Raw genomic sequence first — 18,986 nt, forward strand, 5'->3', positions numbered from 1 at the left:
AATGCTCCTCCAGGAAAAGATCTTTGTGTTTATTATGGTCTACCATATTTGGTTGCACCAAATACATCAAAATAATCTAGGCAGGACCACAAGATGGTAAAGAAAAAGTATTTTTTTTTAAATGTTTCTACAGAATAAAACTGCTCTATGTTTTAAATGATCACTTTTTAAAATGAAATGGTATTTCTTTTGTTCAGAAACAACAAGCTACAATGTTATTATTTTCATGCTTTAGTTTAAAATGTGATTATTATTTTTGCAGGACATGTCAGTAGGAATTAGTAATTTTGAACACCTATAAAAGTGATAGGTTGAACTGATCCTTGACACAACAAATAACTCCCCAAGTAGTCATCTGTAGGATGAGTCTGAAGATATTAGGTAGGCTTAATTGAATACACTCATTGAGAATCAATAGTTCAAAAAATGGTGCTTGCCCTTGATTGCCAATGGGTTGAAATTATTGTGATGTTGTGTTAATTTAAGACTGCTTTCCCTTTCACTTGCTTGAACTCATGGGAATTTTTAGCAGAGTTTCTCTGCTGGCTTTCTGGAACTCATTTTTCATTTCTGATGAATTTAAAATCAGTGGGCCAGAGAACTAGAGAAGTGGTTGCAGCATGGGAGATGCAACAGAAGGAAACAGTGTGAAACTCAAGCAAAATAAAATAAAATACAGCAAAAGCCACTACAAAAAAATTGAACCTCATCCTCTAAAACAGAATGTTACCGATCTTAACTATGTTCCAGCAATGTGGCACAGTCATGACAAAGGCAAATATAGTCCTGCCTGCCAGACAGTACCTACTCTGATTGCTAATCTCATGGCTGACCCCGGACCACCTTCCTTCACCTTGTTGATTAACACTTTGTGTCGGATGTGATCGACACACAGACAAGACTGAACCCTGTCCCCAGCCATAACAGGTGTCTCTGTGAAGCACCTTGAGCATGCTGGTGCTGCTCACCTCCACAAACCCCAACTCAAGAGCTGCTTCTCTGAATTCCTCTGATGAGACACCCTGCATTTCCCCCTCCTACAACAAACCTCATCACAAGGATTCAGGTATTATGTGCTTGGTCGCTTTGGCTGTTAAATAGAGACTGGATTTTGAAAGTTTCCTTCTTTCAGCATCTGAAATCAGTCAAGGGGCAAGGGGGGAACACTTGGTGCAGTGACAAATAAGCACGACTTGGTGCTAAGTCCTGCCAAACTCTTCCTGGTAGCTTTGTAATATGCTTGTGCCAAACAGATGATAAAAGCTGGCAGTTATGGATGTATTTTGTGGTGCAACTCAAGGATGACAGAAAAAGCTACGCTGAAGAAAGCAGCTCATTCCAAGCTTTTACACTGACCTGCCCAGGCCATATTTTCTGCACCTCTGTCCTCTATACCACCACTGTTTATATTTACTGTATCAAATTTTAAAAGTGGAGGCCATCTCTTACAGGGTTTGCAGAGTGCCTAACACAGTGGGCTCACAGTTAGGAACAGACCTATACAACTGCTATTAGGACAAAACAGGACAAAAGCCCTTAATTGTGGAGCATTCCACAACAATGTTCTTTTAGACTCTCCTAGATTAAATGTTTTTACACACACACCTGCTCTGGGGATCATGCAGAGTCTAAATGGAGCACAGAAGTAATGATGTCTCATGGAAAAAAGAAAATTTTGGTAGAGAACACTTCAATCTGTTCCTTTTGGAGACAGTCCTGCTACGAAAGGCTAAAATTTCAAAAAGTTTCCCCCTATAACAGAAGAAAAGAAATAGTACTGGGGGTCCCAAATGAAGGGAACCTAATTGCAGGATGTTTCTGCAGGAAAACCTTTCTTCTCCAATGCTCTTCTGAAGAGCAATTAGAAGAACAGCCTCCTGGGGGGCCAAATACTAATTTTGAGACAGGTAGTCTAAATGTAGTGTTGCTTCCTTAAGCCACAGGTATTTATTCATTACAATTCCATAGCAGTGTGAATAGCCACTTTAAAGCCAAATGGCCAATTAATTATAAATCTGTACCCCTTAAGCAATACTATGCACTTGAGTTATGATTTGCCAGTGCTTGTAAACATGCAGGACTATACCGCTTCCATTTTATTCTGAGATTAATTCCACTGGGGACAGATGATCAAATCCTGACCTCACATCACTCTAACCTTGTTTTACTTCCTCCAGTTGTTTGTGGCCTAGGAGTGTTCCCCAACAAAAGGCAATACAGACTGTACCAAACCAAAGCCAGGACTTAAAACTGAAGGAGGCTCATGGAAGCTCTATGACTCTGCCTTCTCTTCCTGCCCCTTCTCTCAGCTCTCGGTGTCTAGCAAAGGTGATAGTGGGAAGATGAAATGATTTTTTTCCTGCTTTACTTTCATCACAACAGGGTAATTTACTTGTATATAAATCTGCTCAGGCGGAGTACCACTCAGTCACTGAACAAAAGCTCAAAGCACCATGCACCAGGCAGGCTGGTCCTGCTCTTCCACCCAACACCAAATTTCGACCAATGATCCCTCCCTTCCAGATGACTCTGCTAGCAACCAGGAGTTGAGGCTATGTTTGTTTCTGTCATGCTTGGTTGCCTTTTAACTGACTTAGCACTTAATTGCAAAAAACTCTGGCAGAAAGCAAGCCGCCTTCAGCTTTTGGACCTCGGTTTTCAGTCCTATTTTGATTCCAAATGGGCTTTTGATGTCACAGCCAAAAATATAAAGAGGAGATAAATATGGTTTTGACCACCTTCCATGAAGCATTCCTGACTGGGTTAATTTTCTACACAGAAACCTCTCTCACACTTCCTAGATGGATTTTACTCCTTTTCTAAAGAGATAGCAGAAAAAAACCTCAATGTGTCATTTAAGTCCTCAAAATGAAGCCAAAACGCCATTTGAAGGATGAATAGGGTTGTGGATAGGGGTATTCTTTTTCTCATACCTTTACTGGTACAATTTTCTACTCTGATACAGCTATTTTATTTTTCATTTCTAGTTTTTTCTAACAGAATACACTGGACCTCTTCTAATATATCTGCTCTTTTATATTCGCCTCTCAACTATTTATGATCAAGTGGAAAGTAGGAAGAACTTCCGCCACCCGGTGGTTCAGTAAGTGACACTTGTGTGAACAACTTTCCTGAAGCATGAGGAGCCAGAGGGATGGAGACTGCACTTCCAGAGGGGAGGAGGTTACACAGAGTATGGGGCTTCATGCCTGGTTTAAGATTCAATTCTTACAAGTGAGGGTTTGGCATTTTAGCAGAACTCATAAGCCTGACCAAAAACGGGATCCCAGTTGCAATGGTCACCACGGGAGATGCAGTATTTCCTCCAAATAGTTTGCACTCTAGACACAAAGCCTGAACAGAGGGTGAAATAATAAAAACAGTGGGTAGTAACTTGACCAAGTCAAGCTTGACAGAGAAGAGAGGACAAGACTTCAGGTGTCCCACTCCCAGTCTATTTATAGCACATTCCTGCTCATGAGATGAGTAGCATCAGCATCCAGCACAGAGGATAACTACCCCCACACCAGCGCTCACCTAGGCAGAAGAAGGAGGAAATTCAACAGGTGTGCATGTCACGAGTCAGGTCAAGAAATTCTAAAGGGGCATCTCCACAGGATGGTGGTATAATGCTCCAGGAAGGCTGGGAACTTTCACACTTTAAGAACTTCCCTTCAGTGCAATTGGCCCCATTCTGGGTGGTTAGTGCCTGTCAGAAGGGTAAAATGTGACCAAGGAAAGCCTGTCATCTGTGTAAGTTGGACTACTTGTTGGAGGGCACACAGGGAACTAGAAAGCTCAAAGGACTGTACAGCTCTCCCACAGCACTTTTTCCACACTATGACTGCAGAATCGAGGGAACTAGTATACAGCAGAGAAACACAGTGAGTAATAATACCTTTTACAGATGGAGGAATAGACACTTGGAGAGACATTAAGGGGGTTAGTGGAGCTGGGAATTAGAACAGAGAATTGAATGTAAATCCAGAGCTGCAAGATGTTTGTCTTCCTTCTCTTGCTCATATGCTTAAAGGGAGAGCACAGAAGAACCAGAAACACCTTTACCTTCTTTTATGTGGGCAAGGAGTGTACAGAATCCTTCCGGTGGCCACTCCTTAATGGGTTCATCTGAGGTCCCCATCCTAAGCCAAATTCATTTTAAAATTCCCAGCAAAGCTGAAAGTTTGCTCCAGGCTTTGGATAAGTCATTAATTGTTTGAAAATTTTTTAGCTCAACTCTCTCTGGTTTAATCACTTTGAAATTGTTTAATCTTTGACTCTGGCTTCCATACAAGATGCATAATAAAAGTATTTGAGATTTTACATGCTGAAAACCACTTTTCATTTATGTCTTATAATTGGTTTGCAGAAAGATGGGCTATGGTAGTGTGGTAAATGTAACCAAGATAAAATGCCATCAAGAATCACTCTTGACATTTGTTTCAGAAACTCAATCACTATGAGCTGCAACTCATTCTCGGAAGCAAATCAGCAATGCCTGTTATTGTTTCATAATCGTCCTCAAAAGAGAATCAGTATAATAATTTCTACCACAATTACCTCATTTCTTTATAACAGGCAACGAAAAAGCCATCAGAATGGATTAACGTTGCAAAAAAATCCCATTTTGCGTCCACAAGGAAATGAAATACAAACTACCTCCATGCAGCTACTTGAGTTGGCAAAGGACAAGGATATTCAAAATGTTTTTAAATGTCAGACACATCCTACAGGAGCATTAAGGTGGCCTTAAAACATGGGAGACTTCTTTTTGAAAAGCTTGTCAGACTCCTGGTTGTATACACAGCTGTCCTGTCTAAATGTCTTTTAGGGCTATGTATCACATTCAGAGCTCAAGGAGCTCTTTCTAATTCAAGGCTAGTAAAAAATAAGTTGCTTCCCTGCAAAATGCAAGCAACTTTGTACAACACTGAAAATGATTCCATTAATCTTTGGTTCCAGATGCTTCAATTAACACAATAACTTAAATCCCACTATTTCAATGTGACTGCAGTTTTGGAATATTAGTTCTTATTCCTTTCATGACATTAACTGTGAAGTAATAAAAAGTAATCTTTCACTTACCTTAATTTCCTTTCTTTTTTTTTTCTTCCAGCTTGGCCTGCTTCTGTCACTGTTTACACTACATCAGACATCTTCTGGAGACATTATTTGTTCACAAGTTTTCAGAAGGGCACACTCCTCTGAAAAATATGATAAAGGTACCAATATGTTTATCATTTTGTGTAAGAGAGAATATTCTCCTATCAAAGAGTCCTTGGAAGGAGATAGGGAAATAAAAATTTATTTTGTAGTTCCAAGAACCATGTTTAGTCTAAATACAGACACAGGAAAATTTCAGGGCCATGTCCCCAAGGACATGAATTAAAATTAATGTCCATTTTAGTTCCTGCATGTCAATGTCCACTTTGACTCATCCACCCAAGGGGCTGATTGTCATGTCCAGGATATTTTTGAGACTGAATCCTATTTTATTATGAGAGCTGCTGCTGCAACATCTAGCAATGTTGATAGAAATCACGCACTACTACCTCTGTGCAACATAAATACAGAGAGAGAGCCAGGCCTTGCATTAGGAAGCGAAAATCAAATTACAAGTAGAAAAAAAAATTCTTCTGATGGAGGCCTCAGGCAGGACAATACTGAGCTGGCCTAGTCTTCTGTCTCCCAAAGCCTCCCGAATGTCCACTGTGTGTCATTACTCATACACTTTCCTTTCTTTTATTTCACACACTCTGCCTCGGTCACTTTGTATCACACCCCCACCCCATTCAATGTGACTTAAAGACCTTCCTTTTAAATGTTTTGAAAACATTTAGGGTTTTAGTAAAGGAAATAAACATATGGCCATGATAAGGGGCTTGACTCAATTCCAGTCAGAAAGGAGCTAATGAGATGCACATATAGAGATGCATAAGCTAAATAAGCCAAATGGCTTTGGAACCAGAGTGACTCATGTATGTGGGAGTTAAAGACCCAGAGTTACTGTTATCCCATTGTGTACCACAGTGACATTACACAAAAAGATTAAAAAGAGACAGCCTGACTTGCAGCTCTATTTATGGCATGGAACTGTACCCAGTCCTAGCACACTGTTCTTCTACAACAGCTACTGAGCATGGGATCCTTAACTTAGACACACAGAGAAGTTTTATCCAGTCTCTGGGGTGGTTTTGATTGTTTGGCTGGTGGATTTTGGTTTACTCTTGCAGAAAGGATGGGAGCAGTGACTCCTACACAGATCAAGAACATAATCACATTATCTCTGCTTGGGCTTTACTAAGCCCATGGCTTCAATCACCAAGCAAAGGCAGTTGGGGTGCTGTTTTTCAGCAAGATGATAAAATGGGGTGCAATTTATGGGAGTAGATGTAGTGTGTAGGCCAAATATGTTTATAGGAAGGATGTTCCTTATTTTTTTGACAGGGTTAAACCAGGCTTATTCACTTTTACTCCTTATTGTTTTGTCTGGTTTAACATTCTGTTTGTCTAGCTCTATCTTGCTTGGAAATGCTGAATTTAAGGTACAGTAACAGCTCAGCTGTGTTCACCATCCCCAGACTTTTAATAGTACAACTTAGAGAAATGTGCTCTTCAGCAGTAGAATCAAAGAATGAGAAAACAAACCCCAATTCCTACAACAGACATAAAACACGTTTAACACAATAATAATAATAATAAAAATCTATGTTGTGTCCTTTTTTTCCTTTTCCCCTAGCTTCACAGCATCTTAAAAAAGATATATATTCTGAGACTCACAAAGCCACTGCAAAGTCTTTCAGTGGTCATCTGGGTTTTGCACTTACTGGAATTTATGTTTATAAAGTTCCAGTTTGTACTTGCTTATTGCCCTTTCAAAAAGATTATCTTTTTTTGTCTGTTCCAGGGCTGTGCCTTTTACTGGGGATTCACATCCTGGATCGCCTACTACATCAACCACCCACGGTATACTCCACCATGTATGTATGAGTAGAACACAAATCTGACCTTGGTTTTAAAAAGTTTTTGGCATGTAACCTCAAGTCCTCCAAAATCAATAGACGGTCCCACATGAGATCATATGACTAATCTAGCAGAAAATAGCCTTTACACCCTGTCAGAAGGAAGATTCTTATGTTGGAGGCACGTCTGCTTGTGCCACCAAATGTATGTGCCTGTTCAATAATGGGCAATCACTTTCCAGTTTTATCAACTGGAAACATCGGCCAAGTGGAGGAAACATTGGCCAAGTGGAGAAAACACAAAAATTTTGCTCCTCTTCACAACATTTGTATTAAGAATACAGGAGAAAACTAGAACTGTCTGCGTTTTCTTGGAGGAGATATTTATTTGCTAAAGATACATCCTTTTCATGAAAATTAGGATTTTCTTTTTCTTTCTTTCTTTTTTTTTTGTTGTTGTTGTGAGAAATCAGTAAAAATCCATCCCATACTGCTGATAACCAAAAGATCCTATTTTTTGAACTTTCAGGTTTCATTCATCATTTTGTTTCCTCTAATCATATTTGATTGTTGCACTGCTGTATCTTCATGACTTTTTCTTTTTACTCTTTGAGCCTTTGCTTCTTTTGAGCATTATTGGCTTCAGTTTTATTTTCTGCTGTTTTACTTCCCTCGCTACACCATAGTCTTTCTTTTCCTTTGTATATTAGATTTATCTATGAGCTTTGGGAACAAAGCAGTTGCTTTGTCATTTTTATTTACACTCAGGTAAATTGCTAAGTTTTCTCAATAAAAAAATTCTTGTACGTGACACTTGCTTTTCTTTCAAAACAGCACAGAAGTTCTGTTTCAAAACTATGTGATTCATTGAAAGACAGTTGAATTTGCTGTGACTTTAACAACAAAGCTGCAGACAATATAGAAAACTCCCTAGACACAGTTTTTAGCGGTCTGGGCTATCAAATCAGTAGGTTCAGCTTCTTTATTGAGGAAATCATTTGTTCAAGATACAGAAGAGAAAGCTTTTAGAAGAAATATTTCCAATTGCTTACCACTGCCTTAAAATGACAGTTATAGGTATTTGGGTCTAATGATGGAGATCACCAGCCCTCTGACATGGTTAGTGGAATCAGTAAAACACTGATGGTTTATTTTGGATGCAGGAACAGGTAACCTCCACAGCCCTTTCCAGCAATAACTGCTCTGGAGTCCAGCAAGGAAAGGCAAGATAGTTGCAGAATTTACCACAGGAGTGGTAAGTTAAGCCAGGCTGACAAAGGGCCTATGAAGAACATCTGCTTAGCAGCTACATGCTCAGAAGTTGACATGTGCTGGTGGTTCCGAGAAGGCCTTTTAGCACATGCTCTTGGCATCACTGAGGAGTCATGTGCCAGCCAGAAAAAAAGGGTTCTCAAAAGTAGAGGCTTGATGAGACTTGGTCAGGGAGATGAGGTATATACATATGGTTTGTGTCCATCATCTGTGAGCAAGGTTTACTTGAGAACTGCAAACCTTTGGAGATGAACATGGTAGAGCCCTACACTGGTCTGGGGACAAGAGCAAAGAGGAGAAGGCAGGCAAATGACAGGTAAAATTTACAAAGGCTAAATATATTTCTTGCATGGTGAGACTGAAGCATATTGTAGCTACGTAGTAAAGCCTCACTATTGACTCACTACTTAAAAAAAAAAAAGGTAGTGGATGATGTAGGGATAGGTACAATTTTGGAAGAATTTGTGACAGAAAGCTAGAACTCAATTTCGCTTAGGAAGACTGTAAAATGCCTTCTCAAACAGGTTAGATGGTTTTTGCTTCCTTCCTTCTGCATTTCCGAGGAAGCTGCAGGGAGAAGCTGTGAGCAAGCTATCTCCCTTGTATGCCGAGTGATAACAAGTTTGCAGACATGTACAAGGCCTCCTCTGGCCACAGAGTGTGGGGAACGAGAGAGAAAAGATACAAAAAGCATTGGAGAAGGCAGGGCATTGCCTTTTTCCCCCTGGGGGCCAGGTATGTGCAGCATCATTAAAAAGTGGTCCTTGCATTTGAAATAAATCTTTTTTTTTTAATAATACCACTGCCTTGGCATTCTTGGGAAAAATAACTGCGTATGTTGTACCTTACAGATAGCTTATGTATTGGGTTCTCTGCTCATGGGGATAGAAAGGCCTATGGATAAGGCTGTGATTCTTGGCCTGGTTCTGCCACTAACCTTTACTTCTCTTTACTCTTTTTGCCTTTTCAATTTACCACCACCAGCTGCTTTGACAAAACAATTGGATAGATGAAGATGGCAAATAAGTAAAAAACATTAGGTGAAACCTGACTTGAGATCAGTGGTGAAGAGACTGGTATTTCTAGAGTGCTGTTACTATTTGTATTGTCTTCATATTGTGTGATAATATCCAATCTTTCTGCAGAGCCTGTCAGGAAAGAAGTATTTCTGCTCCTCAGCACTAGATTAATTTCACCCATAGCAAACCATGTGCATACCGTAAAATGCAATTTATCATTTCATTCTGTTTTCTAGCATTTGGCCACAGACAAGTTTCTTATGCTGCCCTTGCTTTTCTGGTACGTACAAAAATGAAGTTTTATTAATGACTGTGGAAAAGGAGTAAGTCACAATTTAGTAATATGCAGTAATACTGTTACACATTTGTGTATATACGTATATGTATTTATGACCATGCCCACAGCCCTGTTCCTTTGATGGCATTTAGGTTTCACAGGTTTCTCAGTCAGGAGGTCTTCTGCTACTACTTATGTATACAGAGGTTAATGTGAAGTACTGTATCAGAGAGCCATGAGGACATCATCAGCGTTATTACTACTGATAATTGTGTTAAAACACAATTATTTAGGCAGATTGAAACTTATGGTTTTGAAAACATTGAAGAATTACATCCTAAACAGGCTTTGCAATAGTTCAGCGTACCCTGAATAACTTCACCTCAACAGCTAAACAATAAAAAACAATAAAAACAATCTCTGCCAAAGTGGCTTAAGCCAAGGGAAAGTGCAGCTGACGAAGGACGGCTGAGACTGATGCTTGAATGAACGTAATTGCACAGGGAGACAGAAGCTTAGTCACTTCTCACATGGAAATGTAAATTCTTCCTGTCCTCTGAGGGCATTTTACTTGGAACTGCTGGGTGACGACTTACCCAAGCAAGCATGGGTTAGTATCCAAAACAGTCAGCTTCTTTGAAAGTCAGATACAGATCGGTTTCCAGAAGTAAAACAGGAAGATGGGACATTAACAAGTCTAGGCTCTTTCAGGCAACACTACTCAGAAAAGCATTCAAAAACTCCTTTAGCAATACTGAAATGCTTTTGTAAATTGGGACCCTTAAAGATCACAATTTTGGCAGTGTTTGTTTCTGGGGCTGGCCATGCAGTTCTCAGCTTTTCAAACCCTAATAAGGTATAGCAAACACAAGCAAGATACACATACGAAGAAGTTCACACGCTCCATGAGGCTCTACAGCTGAAAACAATAATCCAGTACATCAGGGACAGGAGGTTGTGGCAGTGGTGGGCAGTAGTGTGCCCAGAACCTTGCTCTCTGTACTCTTCCCAAGCTCAGGGGTTATTTGAAAACAAGAAAACTGCTGAATATCCAGTGCTACCAGAAAAACTAGTCCTCGTCAAAGTCTCTACGTAGAAAAAGCCTTCTTTTCTATTGAAACATCCTTCCTTGCCTCAGTGTAACATGCCCTGCTATAGCTTTTAGGGAAATTGCTGCCATTAAGCAAAGGGATGAGTCCTGTCAGGGTTGTTTGATATAAAATATGACGATCCCCTTCAGATCTGCATCAGCACCTGGTCTGTGGTCTCAGTTCTTACAGCTCTTTTGAGAACTCGCTACCCATGGAAACTCAAAGCCCTTCCCTTTCAGATCCTGTGCTGGCAGATTCCCAGACAATGATTTTAAAACACCAACAAACAAAATAAAATAATTTGAAGCTGTTTTCACAGGTTTCTAAAACATATGAATAAAATATTTGGAAGATTTCTTTTTCTTACCCTCTTTTAAACCTTGTGTTTATTGCATATCCTGATTTAAGTGTATACATCTGCAGCTGCCGTAAACAACAGTACTGAGTAATATGAAGAGTGTCTGCAGGCCCTTCTGAAAGATTGTCACATTTAGAGAAATGAGTCTAAGCTTTGCAGGGATGTTTTTCTCATGGGCTGCACACAGAACATAAAAAGTATATATCTAGACTTCAATATTTTATAATTGTAAATATGGTAAGCTTTTCTGTTGATGTTCCCCACTGCCCCATATTTTATATCTGAGACACTAAGGACTAGCTTACGTTTAGCACTACTTCTCAATGTAGAACATTAACAGTCACATTTCTAGAGAGGGACACAAGAGTTAATTACAGCAGAAGGCAGCTGCAGAGTCAAAGGTAAGTCAATAAAAAACCCCGCAGAAATGCCCTTTGCTTGTTTTACTTAGAATTGATTATAGAATTAGTAGGGGTTAACTATAGTTTGTGAATGTCTCCTGCTCCACAATAGTATGGGCATCGCACATTTCAGTATGTATAGTGTTTCACAAAACCACTTTTAACTACAAAACCTTTTTCTTTGAAATAATAGTAATTAGAAAAAAAATCATGTTCCTAGCTGATAATGGGAAGTATGTAAATTAAAATTACTTCTATTGCTATGGCTAGAGTTATAGCTTTGGATATGGTATTTTAAAATAGAATTTCCTTTTCTGGCTATTTATTGTTTTGCATCTGGTAGTTATAATAGATGACCATCAGGTAGTTGTAATTAAAAAAACATAAAAGAACAGCAAGATTTGAACCATAACTACATATCCATGCAGAATAACAGTTTTGCTAATAGACCTGATTTAAACTTTCCAAATAAACCCCACAAAAACCTCTGTCTAAAGGGGGAAAATTTTTCAGCAATGGTATCTACAATGTTCTTTCAGATAATGGCACATTTCAATATAAAATGAAGTTATATATTCTTTCAATTAGTTTTAATTTAGCTTTCAATTTAGCTTTACTTACTTTTACAATTCAGTTTTAAAGTTTAAAGGTTTTTTTTTTTTTGTATTAATTTTTGGACTTTATGCTTTTAATGTCTCTAGATTTTAGCATTTTCCTTTTTATTTAATTTCTTAAACTTTTTCCAGCCTTGCAAAATTTAGAATGTCAAATGATATAAGAAAACAGAACTTTTTAACAGTGCATTTTTTCAAGTGGAGAGGAAAAATCAGTCTTCAAACCTAAAAAAGAATAAGAGAGTTCAATTCAGTCTGAAATGTATGCAGTATTTTGATTTTCTTCGTAAAGCAAGGGAAAAATTAAACACATAAAACTACATAGTTGTGCTGGCAGGTCTTCTTTTTCAGGAATTGAAACTGGTTTTCCTACCAGCTCCTACTTTAAATATGGGTAAATATTGGGTTTGATTCTTCAGGAGTTGTAACTGAGGAAGTACTGAAAACCTCAAGAAAATCTGAAATCATCTACTACTACATGCTGTAAAACCAAATGGGGAGACACGATGCCTCTTCCAAAGATTTAAAACATTTAAATATTAACGACCAAGCTTGAGAGGTTGGTTAGGGCTGAAAACGTAAAAGCCAGAGAGTTGCAGAACCAGGAATAATACTGGCTCCGTTCATCTATCGATTCCTGACTACTATCCATTCCACCAGTCTGCCCTTCAGAGAACCACTGCCTTTTTCTTCACCCTATTTTTTCCTTCGTGTTATGCTGAACACCTTTGAAAGTGTGTGTAGGAGGAGGATAGGCACCTTACTCACAACATCTTTGCAAAGCCAGCTTTTCACCTACTTTTTTACAGCCTGGATTAAATCCAAAATAAATCAAGAAAAGCATCTTGCTGAATTTCTTAGACCCAGAGAGTCTCCCTGGTCTCCCCAGAGCAAAGCATGTGACCCATGCTGAAGGCCTGCCTGGACCGAGCTCTGCAGTGGCTGAACCAGGGGCTTTCACCCCAGGCTGCACCCATGGTGCTCATTAGACACTCGTGTGTTTCACAAAGATCACAGGCTGCATTTGAGAGTACATATTTTCTGGATACAGAGACTTGAGTTGTAGTGGGGGGATTCTGCTTATGCACTGCAACACAGTTACCACAGCATTTTAGGCATACGACTGAAAACATGCTTTTAATGTCTTGCAGATGTGTGAAGCTGGAAATCACTTTATCAACGTAGCTTTAGCTCACCAAACTAATTCAGGTCTGTCTTTCTTTCCTGTTTGTCTATTTAAGACTGAAGTGTGCTGAACCTATCCATCTTCTGCTGGTGTACAGTAATTTATGTACCTACATCCACAGATTAAAGAAAGATAAAGTAGGTACCATGCTATCAGTCTAACATCAAAATAAATGTGGTGACAAGAAAACATTAGCAACACTGCTGTTGTTCCAAAGCTTCTAGTAAATCTATCTTAATTAAACACAACTGCAATTTAAATATGTATTTAAGCACAGTTCTTTAAAGCATGCTGGTGACTGACAGCAGATTCCATTTTAAATAAGTCTCAAAAACTTTTAAACTATATTGCAGACTTTTTAGATGCATGCATCTCAGGCAAAGGTACACACACATATATACAAATACACAAAGAGACACTCATGAATACCTGCACAGGCATCAATGCTCTTAAAAGGCTGCTCCTAAAAAGGGTTTTCAGGACCTTTTGTATCATGAGAATAGAAGTTATACTATGTATACTGGCAAGTAAAATACAGTTTCAGACATTAATAGTATAATTTTCCACTATAACATCCTATTCAAGAAACTACTTTACCACAGTATGATCAGCTTCACACACAGAAGTCAGTTTCTATTCTGGAAGGCTTTTCATGCACTGTGATTAGGCAGGTGCTTATATTGTTTGGTGCAAGGGGCCTAGTTCAGTTTAAAAGCAGCAGGAGCTAAATAATTTAATTACATTCTCAGTGCCTACAAGTATTAAAGATAGCATTGTTGCCAGTACTTAAAAATATTGATAATAGATAATTTCTGCAATTCTTTTCTTGCTTTTTTCATATGGTAAAGCTAGTCCTTGATGAGAAATCACTGACATATTTCCTAACAGAAAATCTTTCAATTCCAACTTCAGAATAATTAATTATTTTTACCTGCTCACCGGTCCAAGACAGCAAGGAAAGGGAAAAAACCCAACCAAACATAAAAACCCACAACAAAACAAACCAAGCAAAAAAACCCCAACCAACCCCACGAGACCACTGAATTTGTATTATATATTAAATATCTAAAATATAAAGTATACATTATGATCTTTTTGTGTGAGCCTTATCAGCGGCTGTAGAGGGTAATCCTGTTAGCCCTGGACTTTTTTTCCTATTCTAACCAGAGATGTAGGGTGAGGATGTGGGAGCAGACAGGTTCATATTCCTGAACCAGGCTGAATAAGATACGGTTGCATCCTTTATATCCCAGTAGAGTGCCCTTAGTCCTCACCTGCTAGCTAGTACACATTAAACTACTTGTCTCTCTCTTCCTCTGAACAGAAGTTGCATCCTCTGGACATGCCAGACTTTCTTGTAAAAACTGATGCAAGGTTCACTAAGCAGCATTCTCACTGGGATACATACAGCTTTCGCTATCTCCAAAGAGTTCACCAAAACTTTTCTAAAAAGTTGTACTCTGAGAGCATTGGCCAAGGGGATGGCTGTTACATAGGCAAGCTGTGATAAGGTTCAGTTCATCTCTCCCTGTATTGAAACTGATTCTGTCTGATTTTTCCCCTGCTCCTTTTTTTTTTCTTTTCATAAGGAAATAAAACCTGTTTTCCAAGTCCAACTTACAACCCCTTCACATGGCTCTTCCTACTGGTGTCCTGTCCCAACTATACATATGAGGTACATGACTTTCTTCTGCTTATATGCAAAGGGTAGGTGGTTACTGTGCTTCAGCCTTTGTCTCCAGAAATCTGCAACGCCTCCATGCAGATCCCTCTGCACATCAATCGTGGTGTTCTGTATGTCAGAGTCTCCTTGTTCCCACAAATATTTCTCCACCAGACCCTTCTCTTCCCTCATGTCACTATTATGGCTCTTGTTTTTATTTCCCTCCACTACAGACTCCCCAGTGATTCAAGGATTTACTGCTCATCTCTTCACCCCATCCAGCACACTGGGGGGTTCATTTCTAGCTATTTTCCCTCTCCCACTTCCAGTACAAGTACCATGCTCTTTTTCTGGGGATAGCTTTTGAAAACTTACCATTTTGCTTTACGTAAATATACAACTTACAGTGCTTTTTTTCTTTGCAACAGGCTGGGTCTTGGATTAGTTTCACAGTGATGACACAAACTCTGCCAGGTAAGTTTGAAACAGAATGAAGACAGCATCTAAAGCGTTTGTGGAAGTGAATTCTGGAAATCTAAAATTTGCCAAAAAAAATTTATAGCATATGAAATATTGCCATCAAATTCCCCTTGTGAGATATCTGTGTGAATCTTCAAAGTGCTACCCTCAGAAAGCTGTGGAGAGTGTGAACACCACTGCAACACCTTATTTGATCAGTATCAGCTCTCTGCTTTTGGTGACATATTACTGTTCCTTCCATTTCCACAGTGAAAGCAGACTTTGAAATTTAGAAAAACAATAAGTCAGTATTCTTCATTTACAGTCAATCATTTTTGATATAGGAAAATTTTTTTGCATTGTAAACCTGGAATAATACTTCTAACAGGGAAAGAAAAATCCATGTACTTAGTATTTCAAAAAGAGGAAAGACAACATGTTCTTGGTAGCATTTTTCTGTTTACTTGTATTAGGCAGCCAGCTCGTAACTGCAGCCAGCTTAGTAGCATTTGTGACTCTTGTTCAGTACTTTCCTGCATCCTTAGAGACCCAAATACTCATAAAAATATGGCTCCTGGAACTAAGCTTTCTAAAACAGTCACTTTTTAATTATTTTTCCATTTCAAAATAGAAACCTATAAAAACTACTTGCAAAAAGTAGCCCCACGTGGTTTAAAAATGAAAAAGCAATGAATTTCAAAAGTGGGTTAAACTACATCATGCAAAGATTAAACTTTAAATTTTGTGTGAAAAGATGAAACATTTTTGTGCTTTAGGCTCTGATATGGAAATTATCTGAAAGTCTGGGGACATTTAGGGCTGTCCCTACAGTGGCAGGAGCAGTAACATATGAAGCACTCTCATCCTTGCTGTAATTGTCCCAGACATAACTCAAGCAGATGCCAAATGAATGTTTCTGATTCACCATCTCATTTTAAGGAAGAAAGGATAATGAATTTGCAAAATGCGTCAGTAGAATCATCTCCCATTTGGTGCCACTCAGCCTGAAGGGAGAGGTACCCAAGACCCACTTACTGGCTCCTGACAAGCACAGCAGGGTCCTGGGAAGTCTGTAGATTTTGGGCTTTTTGAGACCTTACTGCCAGGCAGCTAAATCAGGCAGCTACTGCCTACTTGCTCCAGGGCTGAGCTCTCCCTCCACACAGCAGGAAGTTACAGCACAGCTCCCTGTTATGGTTGAGAGCCAGAGGTAAAAACAAAGAAGTGTTATGGTCCAAAAGCAAACCAGAAAAATAGTTGAGAGAGGCCATGGGTAATTCTATGTTGAGATGACACCATGGCCAAGGAGGCCTTGTGAGTTATGGTGCAGTTGTAGGTGATACATGTTGTGTCTAACAGATGTGAACATCATCTGTGTGAATTCTGATGTTGAGGATGAGCCTCAGACTATGGTATATGAGCAACTGCAAGGCTGAGAGCAAGGACAGAGTTGTCTCTGCCCACAGAAGAGACTGCAAACATTTCCATAAACCCTATTGCATTCACAGAAACAGACATGGAAAGAAGACACATGATCCTTTTCTTTAAATCTTCTTCCTTGGTAGTTGGCATTTTTGCTTTCCTGATGGTCATCCAGATGTCTCTCTGGGCCCAAAAGAAACACAAGCTGTATCTGAAGAGATTTTATCCAGAAGTGCGGAGGAAAGCAGCTATGATTCCTATCATCTTCTGAGATCTTCATAAGAGTTGGAGTCCAAATGTACAGTTCAAGAGCCAACTCAGAGCCATTTCATTGAGTAACCAAGTGGATCAGAGGAAGAACTACTGGATATCTTTTTCAGAAAATTAACAATTCAAGGCAAAGAGCTTTTAATTAAGTGCAAAAATACAGCTCTTGAATTCTTGGTTCCTGCTAAAAGATATGATTTAATTAGATTTTCTGTAATGGAGCTAATTGGAAAGGGACAAGAAAACTGCTTATATTGAATGTTAGATATTTAGCTGGTGTAAGTGGGCACAGATGCTGTTGCAATTAATGAACACGACTCATCTGCATGCATTCAGGTCTGGTAATTTTAAGGTTCAGAGTTATATGTTGACAAGAGTCTTGGATTTTTGCACTAGATGTTTCACGGCCTTATTTCTATTAAACTGCACAAAATCAGCACATTCTGCCTCAGTTCCTCTAAACCATCACATCAAAGGGTGACCGCTTTGCTGTGAGCACCATTTAGTCTAGCTTCACAAGGTTTTTCTTTCTTTTCTCTTTTTTTTAAATCAAATTTCATATCAAATTGTTCAGTACAAATTGGCTTAAATTGGTCACTGCAAAGAGGTCTAGCTTTCTTTTCTTTTCAGATAGGCAGATCAGCTCCACAATCTCAGTTTGTGAGGTGCTTTCCATTTTGCTACTAATTTGAGGCATGACCTTGGGTACATCATTTAAGTCTGTCTCCCTTTCCCATTGAACAGTCTGGAAATAGCAGAAGACTTTCTGCACTAACAAGCATGTTAAGATCCCCTTGTTCAGTGCCTGATTGCATCCAGACACCATTCACCTTACTTGTATCAGGCACTGTGAAATCCATGGGCACAAGGTGAACCAGAGTACAGTTTGTTATCAAAAAGGAAAGAGATCCTGCCACATGCATTTCTGTCCATATTTTAACAGCCTCAGATGGACACTGTTGAAAGGCTTCAGCTCCCCTTAAGTTTGGTCAGGCTCTATCTTTGCTTTCCAGGACATTATTTCTAAGGGATTCTCTGGGCTTGTATTCAATTCCTGAAAACACTATGTAGCTCCATTTGCAAATCAGTGGCATCCGCATCATCCAGAAGCACAATTTTAGTCACATAGAGCAGAAAAACCAGAGCTGCTTCAGCAGGTATTAAGATATGGACAGTTAGGGCATTAAGTCCTTTTTTCGTTCTATTTCTGTTGCACATTTATCAATGTCTTTTGGCTCCCTGAGGCTGGTGAAAAAGCTTGCCTAAAGAACTTTATAATCATTAGAGAAACACTGTAGAGTACGCAGGCAAGGCAGGTAGTTTGTCTCCTAAAGGCGCCATTATCTTTGCACCATCTCAGGTGTTCTAACAAAGTTAATTTGCCCAGTAAATTGGGTTCATATCCCTCTTCTAATGTCTAACTTGCAACACTTATCCTAATAGCCACTGTAACTCGATTTCATCTTTGTAATGTAAATAGATCACTTTCCATATTTTTAAACTTGTATCCTGTGAACACCTACAATTTTTATTCCTCTCAATGGAAAACCCTAATCAAAGTGAATATGCACTTCTCTAACCCAGACTGCTAATAAAGACCTATTTTTGAAAAATTATTTTCTGTACTCTATAATCGCATACTTAACAACAATATTTTTAAAACTCTTTTTTTCCAGACAGTGTTAGATGTGTGAGTCAAGACTGTTGTCTGTTTTTTTAATGCAGCTACTGAGGATTCTTTTAATTTCATGTTTATGAAATGTCTCATTTTATCAATCTTCAAGTTTAAAATAGTCCATGTGGGAGGGCAACTTACCAAAATTAATTACTTATCTGTTAATCTTTTGATTGCAATGGCTGCAGCTTTAAGTTTGTTCAAGGCATGTTTCCAGTGTGATTCCGATGGTTAGGAATATGGTTCCTACAGTTAGCTTAGGCAAAGGAAATACTTCAGGAATTGTTCACCCTGTTCATTAGTTGTTTGTTCAGAACATG

General features: G+C 39.0%; 1 protein-coding gene across 2 annotated transcripts in view; it reads left to right on the forward strand.

Moving 5' to 3' along the window:
* TECRL (trans-2,3-enoyl-CoA reductase like) overlaps nt 1-17,505 on the forward strand; it is a 62,525-nt gene extending 45,020 nt beyond the window's left edge. For both annotated transcript variants that reach the window (XM_018084211.2, XM_029963119.1), the window contains 8 exons: nt 2,988-3,103; nt 5,117-5,222; nt 6,908-6,980; nt 9,490-9,533; nt 13,146-13,203; nt 14,770-14,855; nt 15,272-15,317; nt 16,868-17,505. In XM_018084211.2, coding sequence (XP_017939700.1) covers nt 2,988-3,103; nt 5,117-5,222; nt 6,908-6,980; nt 9,490-9,533; nt 13,146-13,203; nt 14,770-14,855; nt 15,272-15,317; nt 16,868-16,995 — 657 coding nt within the window. In that variant the 3' untranslated portion in view covers nt 16,996-17,505. The remainder of the gene's footprint in view (nt 1-2,987; nt 3,104-5,116; nt 5,223-6,907; nt 6,981-9,489; nt 9,534-13,145; nt 13,204-14,769; nt 14,856-15,271; nt 15,318-16,867) is intronic.
* The last annotated feature ends 1,481 nt before the right edge of the window (nt 17,506-18,986 follow it).

This window comes from Manacus vitellinus, unplaced genomic scaffold, assembly GCF_001715985.3.
Source record: "Manacus vitellinus isolate BGI_N305 unplaced genomic scaffold, ASM171598v3 scaffold_0_pilon, whole genome shotgun sequence".
NCBI lineage: Eukaryota > Metazoa > Chordata > Aves > Passeriformes > Pipridae > Manacus > Manacus vitellinus.